At 36.8% G+C, this 18,920-nt stretch overlaps 1 protein-coding gene across 2 annotated transcripts in view; it reads left to right on the top strand.

Moving 5' to 3' along the window:
- The window catches only part of BICC1 (BicC family RNA binding protein 1), an 88,793-nt gene that overhangs the window by 26,385 nt on the left and 43,488 nt on the right, over window positions 1-18,920 (top strand). For both annotated transcript variants that reach the window (XM_079313274.1, XM_079313273.1), the window contains exons 2-3: window positions 6,342-6,388; window positions 18,090-18,159. In XM_079313274.1, the coding sequence (XP_079169400.1) occupies window positions 6,342-6,388; window positions 18,090-18,159 (117 nt within the window). The remainder of the gene's footprint in view (window positions 1-6,341; window positions 6,389-18,089; window positions 18,160-18,920) is intronic.

The raw sequence follows: 18,920 nt of genomic DNA, 5'->3' as shown, positions 1-18,920 counted from the left end.
TTTTTCCTTTCTTTCCCTTTTGTATTTGTTTTTCCCCTTATCTTTCAGTCGCCAAATCTGTCAGGTCCCTAGAAATACTATGAGGAAATATCTAGGAATATTTGGTGAAAATCAGTGTCTTTTTGGTCCTCAGAGAGTGTGTAGTTTTTTATGTTTTTTTTTTTTTTTCTTGCATTCTTTTCTTGCAGAGCTAGTGGAAGCAAGTGTAGTTTATTTTAAGCTTTCCCTTTTTCTCTGTGTTGCTGTTCCCTTTATTCGTCACAAATGATGGGTGGGTGAAACTTTGTGGATTTTGACTGTAGAGCTGGTTTAATCTTAATTTTAGTATCAATGATTTAATATTAATATAATAGGAGAATTTCAAAGTGTTTATTCTTATAAGTGAATATGACTAGTATTAAGGGGAGAATGAAGATGATGGTTATGCTGCCTGTCTGTGTCTACAGTCACATGCTGATGACACAGGCCTTGATCCAGGGAGCCTCCTCCAGCTGGCAGAGTCCCAAAAGAGCCTGTGGACCCTGGATGGCAGGGTGAAAGCACCTGGACTCAGCCTGCTTTGTTCCTAGCACTGGCTTGGTGTGTCAGATGCTGGAGCACAGCTGGCCTCTCTGTGGATAGCTCAGCAGTTGTGTGTTGAGTTCCTGCTAACTGGAGCAGATACAGTGGAACCCACCCAAAACGGTCCAGATATTTGACAGGCTACTTATTGTCATTTACTGAGCATGCTGAAATTCTTCCAGTTCTTCTTTGGCTCCTCTGACACAGGAAGAATGATCCCTTATAAACATTTTTAAGTTTCTATCGTGGATGGTTTTGTTTGGACTTTTAAAATTTATCTGACTTCTTAATAAAAGGTGGCACTTTCACCCTCAGTCTAAGAGTCCTTTTGTCACAAAATATGTAGATAGTGGATAGTTTCTCTGATATTCCAGGTACCATGTAGGTCCTGACTTTGTCCTTGCTTCTTGTCAGCATGGACATATGGACAGGTATTTTTTTTGCTTCTTTTCCTCATTTGGTGAATGTTCCAGTAATTTCTCAGGTATTTTGGAGCTTTTCTCCCTTTGCTCCGTCTCCTTTGCTGGTACCATCAGTTGATTCTGACCTGTCTATAGTGAGCATCCTCAAAACCTGAAGATTGCTCTGTATATAAGTTTGAGACGAATTGAATGTCTGATTTTCATTCATCAACTCTGGAAAACTCCTTGAAGCCACATAAGACTCTGAAATAGTGAGATTGCTATATGTAACAGGTTACTTTATGAAGTTTATTGTAATTGCTGAAGGCAAAAGAACACACAATCGTATTGAAAAGCCAGTTAACAGTCTCAAATATTTGCATTTTCATGCAGATTTCTTGCTTGCTTAAGCTTTGTTACTTCTTTTGGCAGACTATATTTTATTAGAGTTCTCTGTGACTTCTTAGTTCCTTAGCTGAAAACTGGAAGTGAGACTGGCTTTGCAATTACAAGAAAAATGGAAAATTGTTTTGTTTGGATATCAGCAAATTCAATTTAAGGTCAGATTTTTTTTTTTCTTTAACAATGTACGCTCTATCTTTTTATTCCTAAAGGCATATTTTCAGCAATTTGGCTTAACTCTGTGGTCATGGGGGTGGAATTCTTTATCTTGGCTTGATATAAGCCAGCTTTCAGAGGATGTGTGGGTTAGTGCCTGACTTGGTGCACAGGAAAACACAATCTCTTTGTCAGGTGGTTTCTGGTTCAATGAAAGAAGTTTTTGGTTGGATTTCTTTGTGTATGACAGCAAATTGGTAAAATTGAAGAAATAGCTCAGGCTTTCAATAAATAGCTGTTCATTCCATTTAAAAAGTTAGAAGTAAATAAAAACCAACACTGTTATGTAGCTAGCATGTTTCCATGGCACTTTGAGAAAAAACTCAAACCTAAATAATGTAAGGACACTCCTGGCATAAGCATTATGAAATCTTGAAAGGTAAAGGATAATTAAGCTTTTACCTTCAGGTATATTATTCTATAGCTTCTTGAAGTTATGTTTGTATTGATAAAGTGAAAATAATATGTCATGTTAAAGAATATTTTGATACAAGGAATGATTTTGTTTCATCATAGTTGAGAGCTGAAGAGCAGAACATGATTTTTGTTCTCTTAAAAATTTAGTCTTTCAGTACAGATAGAGGGAGAAATTTTGACACTAATCAATGTAAAGGCAAAGTCCCCAACTCAATCACACTCAGTTACTGAGTTTTTGATAACTTCAACAGTTGAGAAAATAAGACACAAAACTGATGTGTGAGGTCAGCAAAGTTATGGTAATTCAGTTAAAGACCTGATTTAATCAGTGTATCTTGGGTTCCCTTCCTGTAAAATATGACCTGTATTGTAATAACTTTTTTAATATCTGAAAAAACATTTGAAGTGAAAGCTCAAATTCATTTTTTCCATGTGAACCTAGAAATTACAATTGGGTCTTTTTATGATTTGGTGATTAAGTAGACAAATGGTGCACTTCATGGGTACCATAACAGTTAACACCTGTTTCAACTGTTCCATATTTGTATTGGATGGAACCTCAGCAATCCAATATGTCTTGAAAAGCAAAAATCTTAATATAAAATATTTCATGGTATGGAAGAAATTACAATAAACAGAGTATAGCTTAAAATATAAAATGCTTGTTATGCACATTTACATAAGTTTCATCTGTATTTCTGAAACCAATGTAGCCACCTTGTGTAAAAGTAATCCCAGTTTTTGTGAGGGTTGGTTAAGTAACTATTCAATACCATAAAGTAAATACTGTTTTCTAAGAAAACAGTATTTCCTGAGTTGGCAGAAATGAAACAATTTGTCAGTCAGAAGTCAGGTACAACTGGATTAATTAGCATTTGGTTTGTGATTTCTCTCAAACCTGCTTTGGGGACCACTAGCAGATGGATGGAGTGATCTCCTAAGGCATGTGCCAGGCAAAAATTTTATTATTGCTTCTTTATTATCAGTTGTTTGTTACTGGTATAGTATTTTGAAGTCATTAATTTCAGAAAATGTGAAACTTTGTCCATGAAAATCTGAAAGCTTATTTCAAATTTAGTAGAGATGAGCTCTATTGTGCCTTCCATGCAGCACAGGTACAGCACTGCCTTCCACAAAAGGTTTGTTGTCTTTGGAGTTTGGTAACTTTTTGGTAACTTCCTGCTTTTTGAATAAAGCTTGGTTTGAAAATCTAATTATTATTAAGATTGCAAAAATAATCTGCCAGAGTGCATTGTCAGATGTAGATATAGTCAGCTTCTTAATATGATATTTCAAAGCTGAAGCTTATTTTGAGGGTCAGGGTTAATACTCACAAGATTTGTTTAGAAAAGATGATCTTGGGATATGATGGCCTAAGAAATTTTTTTCCTAAACACGAATTCAAATTTGCTTTTATCTGAGTTTATCTGATTTGAGGAAAACCTCAGTGCCTTATTAAATGGCATCTGCATGTGGAGAACACTGTAAATGATTTGCATTTTAATGGCTTCTGCATGAATTTCATATCTCTGGAATGCTTCCCTTGCTGGTTTCCCTGCAAACGATGCTGGGTTTGTCTTGCTATAACAAAATCTATTTACCTTTTCAATTATAAAAGAAATTGATAAATTTGCCCCTGGTTTTGGTTTTTCCTGTTATTTTCGTAACTGCTAAAATTGCCTTTATCTAGTTTGGAGAGCAGAAAGACTTCAAGATAATTTCACATAAATCAAAAATGTTTCAGACATGTGTTGGGAGCTTTCTTAAACATAGGTACTTAGTTTAGGGGTAAACATACATGTGTTTGAAGGTAAACATTCAGTAATTGTGGGTAGCATCACAAAATTCCTAAACTACTGATAGAATTTAAATTTCTTTAACTGTAATTGCTCCTCATAAAAACCAGAGGAAATTCAGGAAGTAAAATGAAAGAATAAGTAGATAATTGGTACAAAAATTGTATCATTAGAGGAAAGAGGAAAAAGGGAGACAATAGCTGGAAAAAAAACTAACCTCAAAAGAAGCATAATACACTGATTCATGTAGTTTGTCTTCAAGTTTTTAGGCAATTTTTTTCTTTTATAGTGAAATATATCATTCTTAGTGTAACAAAATACTTCAAGCCACCATTTGGGGTGTCTTTTCTTTATTAATTCAATACATAATGGAGATGGTAATGACTAGACCACCTTATTATAGAAAAATGAGATATAATCAGAGGCATACATCTTCCTGGGTTAAGTAGTGCTGCATCTTGGACATTTGTCTTGAAGTGACAAAATTCCAACAGATTGCAGTATCTCTTAACATGTGAAGAGTCATTCTAAAGTACTTTCAACTTCAGTGTCTTTCCAAAAGCCACAATACAGTCTGCCCTGCCTTTTCACAGATATCTCAAGACCTGACAAATGGTGGGTTATCATAAAGCATCTTATGTGCTGAAAAGCACTAATGAAAGACCGTATCTTTATAGTAGGTTGTAAAAACTAAATCTACTAGTTACTAACCAAGATTTTTTCTAAAGTGCCATTTGCTCCAACTTTCCAATTGTCTCGACTGCTGTGGGTATTTTTCCTGTGAACCCATTTTGGCATGTTTTCATTCCCTCTTCTTTCCCATTTTGTCCGTGCTTGTTGGATTCTATCTGTTGTGCCATCAGTTGTTGGTGGGGCCAAGCTGTAAATCAGGTCACCAGATTTATTCATATTAAAAATAAACCTACAATAAAAAGCTTGGAATTTACTTTGTCAGCATTCTACTTAATGCCCTGCAGAGCATCACTGCTATTATCTTAAGCCATCTCTTGTTTGTATTCAGTTTGGAAACTATGCATTTGCAGCTGGAACAAAATCTGTCTATTCTCAAAGCTGCAGCTTCAGCCACACATCTGTCATGTTCTTGTCTCCAATTTATCTCATGTACCCTCTGATTAAAAGCATGTTGGTCCCATGTTCCACTTGAAATAGAGTGGTGTGTTCCTCACTTCCCAAAAGCATTTCCTATCTATTCCTGAGTTAATGGAAAACATGTCAAGCAATGTGCACCTATCACTGCTGCTTCAAGGAAGTTGTGTTTTCCTGCTTCTATCAGTAGCTTATAAATCTGGAAAACAAACCTTCCCCAGTTGTTTTCTCTGCTTCCAGAAAACCTTGCTCTGGTGAAATATGGGCCAGTTTGTTCTTCTCTTACAGGCACCTATGGGTTTTGAAGGTGGGGAAGGCTTTTCTTTCACAGACTTGTGGAACTGAGGAGTCTGGAATTGCTCTGCAGCAAGATGAATGCTTGACAGGCTTCATTTGCTGCCTCTGCTCTGACTGCACTGGAGTTGAATCATAACTTCTGAACTGCATTAGATAAAGCTTGCTGGTGTGTTCTTCTCTGTGGTATTTAACTGTTGTTTTTGAGATTTGAGAAGCTTATTTCAAATGTAGTGGCACTTCTTCCTCTGGGGTAGAAGTCATCGCATGCCTCCAGCCTGTATCTGCTCCCTTGCATTTGCTATCACATTGGAATAGCTGAGTTAACAGTTTCTTGAGAGTTTGGAATTGGCTATGTAATTGGAGAACTAAGTAGTTGCAACATAGCTTTGAAGCCAGGGTGATGGGGTGGGCTTGAGTGGTCTGTTTTGTACATGAGAAATACAAAAAAAAAAAAAAAAAGGATGGTGTAAGTTGCTTCAGTAATCCTGTAAGTAATCCTGTATCCAGGAAACTCTGTTCCACCCTTGGAGTTCTTTTTGAAGGCATCCCATTCTCCAGGGAAAAGATAACAATCCTCTTCATAATCAGTTTGAGCTACTGTGTTCTGAACTGGTTGCTAGTTCAGTTGGATTAACGGATAAAATACAACATAAACTCTGTGCAAACAGTTGTATCATTTTAAACGTGATAATTTGCATTAACTAAACTTGAAGTTGTGGATTTAAATACAAGTGGGAGATTATTCAGCAATCTCAAAACAACTATCTGGATTATGTGATACTTGATACAGCAAGTCTTAGGCTCTCCTAGCTTTCTTTTGATCCCACTGTTGGTAGAATTGCAGGGCAAAGTATGCAGTGTGACTAAATTGTAACACTTACACAACGTGTATTTTGTAGCTAAAATATGTATCAGTGTGTTAGAGCTCCAGTATGCAAATAGGAAGGGTTCGGATTCTGTCCTTGGCAAGTGACTTGTAAAAGGTTGATCTGGGTATTACTCACTTGTTGACAAACATTTATTGCAGAAAAAACAGCCAGAGTTCTTATTTTACAGTCGTGTGTACTCACTGAGAATTTCTATATGTAAGCCTGCAAATTTTCTCCTGTGTGTTTAGTAACCAGATCCCACTTTTGTTTTACAGCTGCTGCAGAGGGCAAAGGGAAAAGTGGGGAAGACTTTTTTCAGAAGGTAAGAAAGATATTTGTTATATAACAGCACCTGACTAGAGAAAAAAAAAAAGGCAACCAATTGCTATGCATGTGACCAACTACCTAAACTTCATGTGCAGTTTGCACTGTATTGATCAAATGTTTAAAAATTATTCTGTCATTTAAAGTGTCTTCTTGCTACCAGCCATACAAGGAATGAGATGAGTAACAGGTTCTTTGATGTATGCTTCTGTTATCCGTGCACAAAAACAAGTTTTTACAGTTTTACCCATTGTTTAACTAAAAATGTTAAAATGTGCATGGTGAACATTTGCTATGCTTCATTGTGGGGCTTAACCCAGAAGATGTTGTGAGGTGGTGATTTTTTTTGTGGATAAATGCTGCATCCTGTTATTAAAAACTGACTTGCAGCTTATTGTGATACTGTTGAAAGCATAAATATTTGGTTGAGAAATGCAATGGCCTTTTAAGAAAGAAATGCACAATCCACAAAATGATTCAACAATCTTTGTGGTTGAACAGAGGCATGGAAGGACTAGAAAAAGGAGTCCTGCAGCAAATAAACTACAAAGTGAAACATGGTCAAGAATAATGACTTGGAAATTATTTTTACAAAGCAGCACGGTATTGGTTTTTTTGTTTTGTTTTTTTTTTTGTCTTTTTGTTGTTTGTGTTTTTTTTTTTTTTTTTTTTAAGAATAGTGTGAAGAACATTATTTATGAGTTATGTTAATGAAAATTTGCATGCTGCAGGCTAATAAAAATGGTGAGCTGTTTTGTCTTTAGTACAGAGAAGACAGCATAAACCTTGCTGTATGCTGAACTGCCATGACACTCCTTTATGACTTGTTGTCCATTGAAGTAATTTGCTGTATTTTGCTATAATTTTAAGTAGTCATTTCTGAAAGGAAAATGTGAAAGGTGCTTTACCTTGCATGTTACTGTGGGATGCCCTGATAAAGGCTGGTGAGGAGGAGTATACATGCTGACAAAATGTTTGGATTTTCAAATTTCTGTTGCCCTTGACTGACAGTGAGAGTAATTTTTCAAATGTGCTGCTTGTGCTTAACTGTTAGTGTACACAGAGGAGAATGTGCCAATAGTGCCTCCTTAGGATTTTATCAAAATACTTTGAGGTTTTTTTACTTGCTGAAACAAAGCTAAGCCTATGCTTTATTCTACACATTATTCATTTTACCACGGTGTTTTCTCTCTTGGATAAATCTGCTTATAATTCTTAAAGATGGGGATAAAATACTTATTCTAGAGTGGCTTGTGTATTTGACATGTGTATTTGATTACTTGATTATTTACTGTATATATTATGTACCTTACAATTATTTAGTCACTAGTGTAATAGCAGAAATTACTGTGATGAATTTAATAGGAAAGCAAAATATTCTAAACTTCAAGTATATGCATGAGTGCACTCTTTATGCACACTGATGATACAGTGGCTATCTTGGCATTTAGATCTTGTCATACTTGTACATAACTATCTAGGCACAGAGTGAGTGCTGCAGTTTTAAAGCTGCTTCATTTTAAATGGCATTCATCTTATAATATCATCAACTCCTCAGTGTAGATTTCTGAAGTTTCTAAGCACATACACACAATACCACAGCTAATAAAACCAGATGGAAGCTATCTCCTTTGAGTTCTCTTTTGTTGGAAGAAATCTTTGGACAGTTGCTCATAGCTTACTCACTGTCTCTGTCTGTGCAATTTCCTTTAATCAGAGTTAACATTTTCCTGTCTCATGTGAAATGAATAAGGCAGAGTGGAGGCAAAATAAAGACTCATTTCATGTTTCAGGTTGGTGCAGTGAGGAAGAAAGTGGTTTGTGGCATTGGGGGCACATTGCAAACTAAGGCACCAGGACACTTCCACAAACTAGATATGAAGTTGAGGCTGCAGCAAAGGAATTTTTTAAAGCAATTCAAATAATGAGGCTTCAGGACATTATTGGCATGATTTTGAGTGGAATGGGGAGGGAGAAGTGAAAGGCCACATCTAGAACAAGAAGGCATTATTTGCATAACAAATACCACGTTTGGTGTATTCTGATGAACTACATTCAATGTCCAGAGGTCAGCTGTTGGCTGGAAGTGGTGTGTGAGGTGGAAGTAGTTTTCATGGGAATGTTGAAATGACAAAAGACAAGGCATAAATTCAAGTAGGTGATTTTGTATGTCAAGGCATGCAGACCAAGAGGGAGGAGAGAAAAAAGGCTGTGGCTGGGGGGTTGGCACAGACTCTGTGTGCCTTGTTAAGTTGCAGAGAGGTTTTTAAAGGAAGTCAATGCAAGGGTTTGGTGATAAGCATTCTTTTGCTGGTCTTTAAACATGTGAGAAAGCAGTATTACTTGGATTTTCATAGTCAAGCAGAATCTCAGTGGATTTGAACTGTTCCTGTCAGCTTCCAACTTCCAGAGTTTAATAACAATTTAAATGTCAAAGTGCATTATTCTTTTGAGCATTTTACCAGAAACAAGCACATGTAATGCAGTTGCTTGTGGAGTTACAGAATACGCCTCAATTCTTGGTGAAATTCAGGTCATATTTCTGCCCTGTCGTGGCTGTAAATATAGGTGAAGAAGTGCCCCTTCCTCTGGTCCTGAATTCAAGTGAAAAGTAGATAAATGTCTTTTGGTATTGTCATTTTTAAAAGTCTGAAGACTTTATCATACTTTTGTCTGATATTTGTAAGTTGAAGTACTGCTTCAGATGAGGGAAAAACTAAAATCATCTAGTGAGGATTTTTCAAAACCACTGGGAGCTACTAATAATTTAGCAGGAAATAAGTAAATAATGGCATAGTTTTCTCTGTAAAGCTCTTGGATCTGCAGTTCAGTGACAGGTAATCCTAAATAAACATGGATTGCTCTGCTGTTGTCTTACATACTGTTTATGTAAAACATCCTTGTGGTCCTTGCTCTCTAAATTGTTGTTCTAATTTATTCTGTGAAAGAAAATACATAATATGAGGTTATTACATGTCCTTGGTCCTAAGCCCATTTTCAGTTGATGGTGGATTTTTTCCACCCAGTCCTACAACATCTGGCTCATGCCTCATAGGAAACAAGGCCCTTTCCCCAGCAAAGCCAGGACATTGTTCCAGGGAACAGATAATTTGTGTAGCCCTGTAGAGATGCGTGGCACTCTTATATAAATGTAAGAAGGTGGTGATTCTCTGTCCTGAAGAGTTTATAATCCAAAACAGGTGGAGGTTGGCTGTGTGGACCAAGAGGAATTGCATGCATCATTTAGGTTTGCTTTTAGCTCTGTCAGCATCAAGTTGGTTTCTTCTTTTTAAACCCTTGGGAATCTTAGTGCTGATGCTAATCTTCCATTCTGAAACTTCTCAGGACAGGAGTGTATCTGTAGCCCTCTCAAGGGCCTGTGAGCAGTAGGTGATAGGTGAGGACTTTGGCTTCAGTGGAGTTTGGGTGGAGCTCTCAGGCTTCATGGGACTGCATGCAGAATGTAGTGACTGGAAGTGATGCACTCCTGGTGCTCTGCCCAGGGGCTGGACTCCAGGTCACATCCAAGCTCTTCATTTCAGTGTTACTCAGTGTGTGTGTGTGTGTTGTGGGCTTTGGGAGTATGCCTGGAGGGGCTTTTCTCAGCTCTGGCTTTCCTGGCTTTTAGAGCTTGTTTGCAGAGCTTGGTTTTGTGGGAAGCACCAAGTGCTACCAGTAACTTGTGTGTTTTACTGCTCCTGAGTGTTTGACATTCTTTTGTGTCTTGGGGTTTTTTTGTACCTTTTTTAAGCAAACAGAAGTGGTGTTTGTATGTTTTCTCCCAGTTGCAGATACTTAGGGGTTTTAAAGATGTCTCTGGATTATTTAGGCCAATAGTGTATTGAAGTGCTCATGTTTCTCTTGACTGCAAGCTCTGTTATTCCCTGAGAGAGACATAAGTGTGCTTGGAGTGGTGAAGCTGCAACTGGCCAAATGCTTCAAATGTACCACAATCTCTTCTGTTAATTATTAGAAGCTTAGGAGTGTAAAGGAAGACTAGTAGTTTCTTCTCATTTTCCTTCCTGTGCTTACCTGTAGCATGTTTAAACTGTAGCTTCTACTTTTATTAAATAATTAGCACAGTATAAGTTACTGAGGCCAGAAGCTACTTGTGGTGAAACCATCCTATAAAAACAGTCCAGGTATTTGGAAACAGTAGTAGCAAGAGAATAAAAAAGAAAACAAACAAACAAATGCCCAACCAATGCCAAAAAATAAACCCCCTGTGATTATTTGAAGATTTGAAAAATAGATATATCTAAATAAATTTAATTTTCTGTTTGCAGTAGATCACGCTGGAAGTGAATTAGTCTTACTTTTTAATCTATGAACTTGAAGCATATCTAGAGCTTGAAATGCAAGTGGCTTAGGGCATTTTCAGGCATTAATAGTATTAATCATTGACCTGGGACTAAGATGTCCCCAGCTAATCATTATCCATGTTCAGAAGTAACTTCTGAAGGGCTTTCTGTGTGTCTTCAGCCGTGACTATTCCTGAGCTGCCTATTTATAACTGTAGTTCCCCTAAGGCTGTATTTCCATTTCTGGTGGCAACCACTCAGATCTGTTTCTTGCTGTGTTATTTGTCTTGGTGGTGAGACCTTGTGAGCTGGTGGTGATCAGACTTTATCATGGGTCTTGTCTCTGTTTCAACCACAGGAGCAGTTTGGAGCTGCAGGAACTGGTTCCACACATTCCACTTTTTCTGGGTAGAAATCAGGATCTGCATTAGCATTAAAATAACCTCTTGATGTAGAGCTTGGCTCATAGCATATGACAAGGATATATTAAGGCCATACATTTCCAGAGTTGGCTTCAAGTGCCTGACTGGGGTGGGAATGCTGGAATCCAATTTACATTGAGCTTCCTCTCATTTAGCTTCCTGGGAAGAGGAAGCAACTGCTTGGAGAGGGCAGTGTAGATTAGAGGGCTGAAAGAATGTCACTGGAAGTTAACATTTGCAGTAAATCTTGGGATTGACATATTTGTCTCCATTTTGGCAAAACCCCACCCAGTGGAAAAGAGGCTATTTAGGTTGGATCAGTTACTCTAAAAAGGTAAATCAAGAATGCTTACTTAACTTTTTGCTTAGTTCAGGCAAAGCTGAGTGGTGGGAAGGCTTCATTTTTGTGGAAAATGGCATTCATCCCATCTGTAGTATAGTGACCATTCTGCTAAGGCAGTGGAGTAAATCCAAGGATTTTTAGTTTTTTTCGTTTAATCTCCAGTTTCTCCTGTGCTGCTTCTGATACAGTGGGCACTATCTTGAGATTTTACCTTTGATATAAAGTCTTAGTTGATGAAGTTCAACTTTAAGTATAGCAAAAAAGTGGCATAACACTGTGCAAGCTCTTTTGCATTGTAAAGCAATGGAGAAGGAGTGGTTTGTCATCATCGTCTAATTGAGGTGCTCAGTGCTTTTTATTCTGAGAGTTAAACCCTCCCTTAAAATAGAGAAGGGATTTCCTTATCAGAAATGTTTGTACTTTTACCTTGGGAAAGAAAATCAATAGAAAGGAGACAAGTAGGAGAATGATACAACTTGAATATACACTTGGTTTCTGGCTTCTAAGGAGGAAAATTGCTGATTTTGCTTTCAGAGAGGAGAGTTGGATATATACTGGTGTTTTGAACAGTTTTCTCTGGAGTTTCATTTTTCAGTGATACGTTCTTAGAATTTTTTTTTTTTTTTAATGCTGCACAAACAGATACTTCTATAGAAAAGGTTTTTTTTGTATGCTTAAATATTTTCTTTGGTTTTGGCTATGCTTTGTCATCTATTTAAAACAAAAGTGTTACCTGTGACCCTTGATTAGTATTTCCATTGAGGGTAAACAAAACATTTAAATCAACTGAAGGACTTCAGTGTTTCTCCATAGGTAAGGGCATTTGGTTGATTGATTTATGCTCTTACTTAACTTTATTTGCTGTATTTGTAAGTTAAATCCAAAGTTCTGTAAATTTTATTCTTGCAGGCGATTCACTTAATGCAGTTTTTGGATACAACAATACTGCAATATTTGCTTAAATGATACCCTTGTTTTAAAAATCATCTTAGCTCTTTTCAGGTAAAGTAGAGGTTAAAAAAATGTAATGTGTATGTGCATACATGCATGTGTTCTCACCCTTACTAGGCTAAAAATTCCTTACTGGAAATGGAAACAATAAAAATTCCAGCCAGTTCTGTATAGGCAGCTTTCCCAATTCCATCTTTAGTGATTTAGAGCTTTTATATACAGTCTGAAAGTTTGATTTATATAACTGATTCTTTTACTCTGCTGCTTTTATTGCTTTTATACTTAATATCTTTATTAGTGAAGATTTCAGTATTTAAGTTTTGATGCACATTGATCAAAACAATGAATAAATACATTGCCTATGATATTAACTTTGACCTCTAATTTTATCTTCAGGACCTCTTCATCCTGCTCATGCTTTCCTTAATTCTTGCTAAGGTCTTTAGGAAGAGCTCTGAATAGCTTGTGAAGGTGGTAAATTTGTTAGAATCAATGTGGGCTAGGATTAGCCCTTGACAACAAACAGCAAGTTTGCTCCTCTGGGAAACCTCAGTCTGCACAAAAGTGTTGGCAGTGAGAAGCTGTAGGGAAGAGTTTTGGTGTTTTGCTTAGCTTGACATGACACTGTGTAGCAGGATACAGGTGGGAAGCAGGCAAATTTTCCTTCTGTTCCCTTTTTCTATGTCAATCAGAAACACGTCAATGTTTTTGGATAGTTATTTTAGCATTTAATAAAAACTTGAAATAAAAATCAGTTTAACAGAGATGGACAAGTGAGTGAAGATCAATTTCCTGCAGTATTGAAGCAAATGACTTGCAGTAGAAGCGTGATCAAAAACATATGAGATTATTGATCCTTATCCATGCTGCTTATTCCAGAGGGTAATGTCTAAAATAATTTACATATTGCCTTTTCCAAGACAAGTAAAACTAGGGAAGAAGGACTAGCCAAGCTGTCACCTTTTCTGAAAATGTCTGAGTTTCTGCCAGCTGGACTAGAAAATGGGAAAATGAGGAGCCCTGCCCTTGGAGATGCCCAGGCACTCATGTCCTTTTGTGTGGGACAGCCCTGTTCTCCCATTGCTCCTTCCTGTACAGACAAACAAATGGAGCTTGATCCTTGTTCTCCCTGTGCATCATTTGGTTGTGTATTTTAAACAGATTACACTTGAATGTGTGCTGTCAGTACTGACACTCTGAAGTCACAACAAACTTAAAGCATTTTCTGTATTTTATAGTTTTAATGCTGGTTCTCTGCAGAGGAGATGGGGTTTTTTGTCACACAGGAGCATGTACTACAAACTCTGGACAGTGTAGTCTGGAATGTGGGGAGCCTGGGGCCATGTGCCATTGCTGCTTCTCAGGAACAGCCCCTCATCCTTACCTGCAAAATTTGTGCTTATGCTCTCTAACTTGGAATAGTAGCTGTGACAAACAGTGAATTCTTGATTGGAATTTCTTATGTAGATCACCTCAGGGGGAAGGAAATCACAACAGGTCTTGGGATGTGAATCTATTGCTGTACCCAGAAATGTTGCCCAGACTTCCACAAGAGCTGTGTGCTTGCACCAGGCTGTGGGCTAAGTTTTGTAATCTCTTTTTATATTCCTCAAATTTCCTCACCAAACCAGTAGTCTTTGATGCTGCCCCACTGATGTGCTCTGGCAATGCAAGTGCTTTCACTGCCCTCACCAGTTTTGGAGTTGGAATCACAATGGGTAACTTCACACAACCCTCTTTTCAGTCTTGTTCTTCCTTCTCATCCTTGTTCTTGCCTTGCTCTCTCCTCTAACAAAAAAAAAAAAACAAAAAAAAAAAAAAACCACCCAAAAATGAAAAGCAAGAAAACAAACAATGAACCATTAAACATAATAATTCTGATTCCAGCTACACCCATTGCTCTGTTCTTGCTGCCAAAAGTCATGTTCAGGGATTAGTCATCCTTTCAGATTATGTTGCATCACCTCTTATGCATTGCAAGAGGAAGAGCTAAAGATCACCCCAAGCAGAATTTCACTTGTCTGTTATGACTCTACTTCAGGCTTGTCCTATGGAAATACATTTTCCTTTAATTTTCATCTAAGTTGTATTCCATGATTCAAATAAACCATAAGAATAAACTTGTTTGTACAGCTGTAAATATATACAAACTGAGGGGATTAAGACAACTTTTCTGAAAGCTAAAGATGAAAGATGAACATTTTAAGTCTATGAAACCAAGTATTGAGAGACTAGGAATAACATCTTTATGGTGTAAAGTGAGATGGTCTCTGAATTACTTTCCCATGTGGAATTGAAGTCCAAACTGATTTAATTTTTTTCTCTTCCCCACTTGTGTGAAAAAAGAATCTCAGTAAAGTAGGGAAGGAATTCCTATTGGGAAACTGCTGAAATCCACTAGTAGATACGGATTCCTGACTGACCCGTTTTTCCTTTCACTGTGATTAATACCTGAGATTAATACCTGATTTGGGCCAAGATGCCCAAATCTCAAAGTGGGAAGGTCAGAAATAGGTATCTTAACAACACTAACTATAAACAATAATACTCTGATTTAATCTGCTTGCTTTAAATGAAGAAAGGTCTGCTATATATGTTGTTCTTGTTCATCTACTGTGTGTAAAATACTTCCTTTGAATTCTGAAATACTTGTGGGCTTTGGGGGAGTTTTGGTTGACTGGTTTTGTCTCATTCAGGACATTCCAGTTTTCATCCAAAATCAGCTAAACAAAAAATACAGCATAAGAAAAAGAATTTCTTACTGTCTTAATGTAAAAACTCCCTAAAGTGCTTAAGCTATAAACTTTTCAAGCTGGAATACAAGGAAGCCAAAAGCTTGTCTTCCAGCTGCCTTACATTGAGACTTTTTTTTTTTGAAGGCCCAATGATTTGTGACTAGGGCCAATTTTTTTCAGGGTCAGAGTACAGTCTGATTTGTTTTGTTGGTGTCTTCCAGTGTCTTGTCCTCTTCTGTTTTTTCTCCACTGAGAATAGCTTACATATTTTGGCTTGTAAACACTACAATTACACTTGGGGAAAGTGGGGGAAGGAAAGTTGTAGAAAGACAATTTCCTATGTTTTTCTTCATTTTGAGAAGAAGCATGAGGTTATTTACTTGGGGATTAAACCTTGCTGACAGATGTGCTTGATCCCTTGGGTCAGTTGATACCCCAAGGTGAGGAGAGCATTGATTAGGTCTCACTCTATCACTTACTTTATATGGAAATAAGCTGTGCAGAGATGCTGTTCTGCAGAGATCATGAACTCTGAGTCATCCCTAGGCTGAATTTCCTCTAAATGTTATGTAACTGAAGTTACAATTGGAACACATGTATTATAACTGGAGTACTTGTGAATTCTCTGGTTTTTTTCATGTGAGAGCAGAACCCCTGTTCTCATGGTACAACACTGAGTTTTCACTAATAAAGCTGTTCCATTGCAACATGCACTTGAGGTTGTCATGGAATGAGTCCAGATTTTTCAGGAAACAAAATAATCTTGGCACTTAAAAATGCCTGGGTTTGGATGGTAAAGCTGAAACAAAAAGTTGATGCAAGTGATCTACTCAGTCTTCAATATCATCTTTACTTTCAAGTTTAACTACTGCAATAAAAACTCAGTTCCAAGTTTTCCAGAGCTCTGTGACACTGCTGTTATAATGAATACAATTCATAAATAGCAACTTAAATACAGTGATGGTTTGAGAAGTAAGCAGTGTTTAATTTCTTTTTAAGTGTTCCCATGAAAACCCTGATTTATTGTAATCTTACAGCCTAGAGCTGAGAACCAGCACAGAGTGAGTATTTTGATACTTCAGTAAATGTACTTCATTTAAATGCATCCTGAATTTTTTTTTTTTTTTTTTTTTTTTGTCTCTCTAGGAGATAAATTTGTCTTTGTAGTGATCAAACTGAGTTGTCTTTTTTTGTCTAATGTGGCAATTTTTAGCATTGCAAAGAGCTTAAGGATAGTAGAAGGCCAGCTCTCAGTGGCTGGCAGTCAAACTGCTTTTTCTTTGAAGATCTCATATGCATCTTTCTCATATGTCCCCAGAATGTACAGCTGTGAAGTTGTGGGCTTTCCTTTTATTTGAATTTACCATAAGAAATGGGGAGGATTTAATTTCTATAAGACAGACGTCTCCAACCTTTATTGAGAGGATAAAGGACTGATGGGATGTAACACTTGCCTTGAATGACATGCAATCTTCTGTCTCCTCTCTTGTGGTTCCTTTCATGTTGGATCTTCTATAACTCAGTCCTGCACCATTCTTTGTTTTAGCATCTCCCTTTTCCTTTAGACTAGTGCCTTCCAATTTTCTGTGCATTTCACTGCCTGTTGCACAATTATAAAAAAAAATCCTGGGCCAAAGCGTTTTATCAGAGACAAGTGAATTATTTGAAATAGCTTTTTACACATCTGGATTGAAAAATAGTGAAAAGTGTATGTATGTTGCTGGTAGAATTTCACCCTCCTGGAAATGTTTTATTTCAGCTGTAACTTATTATTCAATAGTGCTGAAACCAAAAGTATAGTATAATGAAGTCTGACTGATGCTTTCAGTTTTTCCACATGGCATCCTAATCTGGAAGTTGTTGTGGTGTCCTTGGGTTTTGGATGTAGAAGATAACAATTAGGAACTGTTAGAGAAATCTGCCTTAATTCTGAATTATACTGCTATGAAAAACTTATTGGTATTGTAGCTGTTTTCTTAATGCATTAGTTTTCTTCTTGGAAGTGACTTTGCTAATTTTTTTGACATTTTAATTGTTTTCATTCCATCTTAAGTGTGATGAGAGGTATGAGCTCACCATACCTGTTTATAAGATCTTGGTATAAAGAAGTCTTTTAGTTTCAGACATACCCAGCATTTCTAGAAGCTGTATTTCCATTCATTTATCTAAGATCTTTGGTGTCAAGCAGTTCCTTCTCCTGTTTTACAACTAAATGGGTTGGTGAAGCACTGTAGCTCTGTGCCAGGATGAAATTTCAGTCTAATATGCCTGTAATAGGGCTGATGGAATTTTTACTGAGCCAAAGGCAGCAAGAGAATGAGAGTTGACACTGAGCTAAATGAGTGCATTTTTTCACAGTATAAGAGTGTGTGCATAGTTTTTCCCTGTTGGCTGGTTGGAGATGTACAGGTAGGTTACACACTGTCATAATAAATAAATGCTGTCAAATGTCTTCTCTGACCTGATAATCAAGAAGTAAAAATTCTGCAGTTTGGATAAGTTTATAATGAAAAGCTCTTTTGGGTCAAGGTGCAGCAAACCAATATATCTTGACTTAAGGAGACTCAAAAAGATTCAATTTAAATTTGATAGGTTTTACTTAAAAACCAGTTTAAGGTAACTGAATAAATATTTGTGTTGAATTGTAAAGATTTGAAATTCCCTCTGAAGTTCCCTGCTGTAACTATTAGTGGTCATTTGAACTTCATGGAAGCTGTTGAGCATCTTAGGAATGGGAATAGGAATTCTTTTAAATGATCAGAACTCAGCCACACTTAACAGACAAAAGTTCTCAGGAAAACCAGAGAAACAGTTAATGGCTTGTGCTGTTTAAAAGTAGTAATAATCAGCAATTTTAAGAATGGTAAACATTGTATTTTCAGACAATAAATGTATGCTTTTGAAGGAGAAAAACTTAATTTTTTGAAAATGCTTTCTATTTTAATAGATTATGGAAGAAACAAATACACAGATTGCTTGGCCATCAAAGTTGAAGATTGGAGCAAAATCAAAAAAAGGTATTTTATTTTGTTCTTATTATGGGGTGGAATTTGTTGTTAGCATAGTAAAACCACAGAATAAAGAATTGGATTTTTAGATCAGTGATGGTCACATGAAGTATTTTCAGCCTGCTGTTTCTTAGAGAACTTGCTTGTTGAAATTATCTTGGTTTTATATAGGTATTTTGTACACAAATCCATTATGAGGAGCTTGCAATTCTCTGAGTAGCTTATTTAACCAACATTGTTGTACTGTTGTATTAAGCATGTGTGCCTTCTGCTGTATGATTCTGTATCTAATCAGAGCAGTTTCTTTATTTTACAGCAGCCAAAGTCAGTGTTTCTGGTAACATTTTAGATGAGTGGGTGTTTTGTGGTGCTTTTTGTTTGTTTCTGTAGAGTACAAAGATGAGTGTTGGCCAAGCCCAGCAGAACAGTAAATATTCATTGTGTCCCTCTCAGGGACAGCCTGCATGTTTTTTTGGGTTCTTCTTGAGAAACCTAAATGGAGCTTTTTCTTATGAATTACCCGTATTATGTTTTAAATTATTTTGGAAGTCCAGCCTATTAGTGTGAACTAAATCTGGAGCATCTCTCTTTGAAGTAAATCTTCTTGTTCTGTTCTTAAGGATAGATAGCTGTGACTGATTGAAAGCAACATGTAATTTCTCTTCTGCATGAAAAAATGAAATTGGGAGTGATTTTTAACATTGCATGCATTTCTGTCCAGGCTAATACATATTTAAAAACCAATAAAGTGAACTTCAGATAATTTCTCT

The sequence above is a fragment of the Erithacus rubecula genome, assembly GCF_903797595.1.
Source record: "Erithacus rubecula genome assembly, chromosome: 9".
NCBI classification, from domain to species: Eukaryota; Metazoa; Chordata; class Aves; order Passeriformes; family Muscicapidae; genus Erithacus; species Erithacus rubecula.
The sequence above is the reverse complement of the archived record's forward strand: the minus strand, read 5'-3'. Positions and strand labels throughout refer to the sequence as shown.